At 66.5% G+C, this 1461-nt stretch overlaps 1 protein-coding gene across 1 annotated transcript in view; it reads right to left on the minus strand.

Annotated features, from left to right (window-relative positions):
* Nucleotides 1-972: 972 nt before the first annotated feature.
* MNEG_13375 (hypothetical protein) overlaps nucleotides 973-1461 on the minus strand; it is a gene marked incomplete at both ends in the record, with an annotated part of 2852 nt that continues 2363 nt past the window's right edge. Inside the window, one exon of the mRNA XM_014038152.1 lies at nucleotides 973-1130. Coding sequence (XP_013893606.1) covers nucleotides 973-1130 — 158 coding nt within the window. The remainder of the gene's footprint in view (nucleotides 1131-1461) is intronic.

Consider the following 1461-nt stretch of genomic DNA (forward strand, 5'->3'; position numbering starts at 1 on the left):
GGGCAGCAGCCAAGCACGCGCTCGGCAGCGTGCGGTGTGTGTCTTGGCAAGGGGAAGCAGGGGCTGCCGCCTGCAATTGTAAGTGTTTGCTGCTGTTGCCGTTGCCGAAACCAACCGCCCCGTCCGCCCCTCCCGTCGCGCCGCGCAGTTGCGGGAGCTGCTGGGCTTGGGGGCGCAGGAGGCGGAAGACATAGAGGCAGAAGTCACGGCGGCAGGGGCCGCGTTTAGCATCTAGGGGTGTCATTTCCGTCGCATCCAGAGCGCCCGCGCACGGCCAGCAGTGCTGCTTTTTTCGTCTCGTCAATCGTGGGCCTTGAGGCGGTGTTGCGGGGCCGCTACTGTAGCCGTGTTTTGCCCCTGCCGCCACTGGGCCGAGCCGGCGCCGCGCTGCTTATTGCGGTTGTGCCTCAACCTCATTTCAAGCATTGGGGTGGGCTGGGCCCCGCTGGCTGTCCCAAGCAACCTGTTACAAACTGTGTTGTGGTTGCGTGGCTTCGAGGCCCGAGCGGCCTGCTCGCGCTGCTCGGCATGGGACCCACCCTCGTGGCGCGCACGGCGGGCTGCATCCCGCGCCTTTGTCCCGCCCCGTCTCATTTCAACCCTGTTCGGTGGCAAGCGCTGCACCCGCAGCGCGCCCAACAGCCTCATGCATTTTGCGAGAATCGTATCCCGGTGACACCATGTAACAAATAGATGGATGGTGCTTGAATTTGCCGCCGGGCGACCCGTACTGGCAGAGGCGCAAGCTGGGGGCAACGCAGCCCCCGCGCAGCTGAGCCCACCAAGCTGCCGCAGCCCAGCAGCATTCGCTCCTCACGTGCCCGGGGTGGGGTCCGACGGGCGGGGCGCCTCGCACGCATCCCCTGGCCGCGCGCGGACGCGCGGGCCATGTGCAGCGAGCGACCAACGCGCGCGGCCCCGGGCGGGCCGCCAGGCCGGCGCGGCCGCCGCTGCGCGAGTCTAATGCTGCGGTCACTGCTGCTGCTGGCCGTCGTCCTCCTGTGGCAGGTCCTCCAGCGGCTCCTCCGCCATCTCCTGCGCCCCCTGCAGCAGCGACACCACGCCGCGGAACTCCTCCTCACTGAGCCGCAGCTGGCTCGCGGCGGAGGCGCTCGCGTTGGCAGTGCCGTCTGCGTGCGTGCGTGCGTGTGCGCGCGCGTGTGTGTGTGTGTGTGTGTGTGTGTGTGTGTGTGTGTTAGGGGAAGGAGCAGCATACACGGAGTCAGGGGAAGGTTGGGGAGGGTTTCAGGTTGCAGGCCCCCTGGGCCGACGCCTTGCCCAGAAAAAGGACGCGCGGTTCACACATAACAGTCATGCACTGGGGCGTGTGCACATATCTTACATCGGCACCAACGCGTACGCGCCCACATAGGAAACTATACCAGCACACACACACACACACACACACACACACACACACACACACACACACATACGCGCGCGCGCGCACACACACACACC

The sequence above is a fragment of the Monoraphidium neglectum genome (assembly GCF_000611645.1).
Source record: "Monoraphidium neglectum strain SAG 48.87 unplaced genomic scaffold scaffold03786, whole genome shotgun sequence".
Taxonomy (NCBI): domain Eukaryota; kingdom Viridiplantae; phylum Chlorophyta; class Chlorophyceae; order Sphaeropleales; family Selenastraceae; genus Monoraphidium; species Monoraphidium neglectum.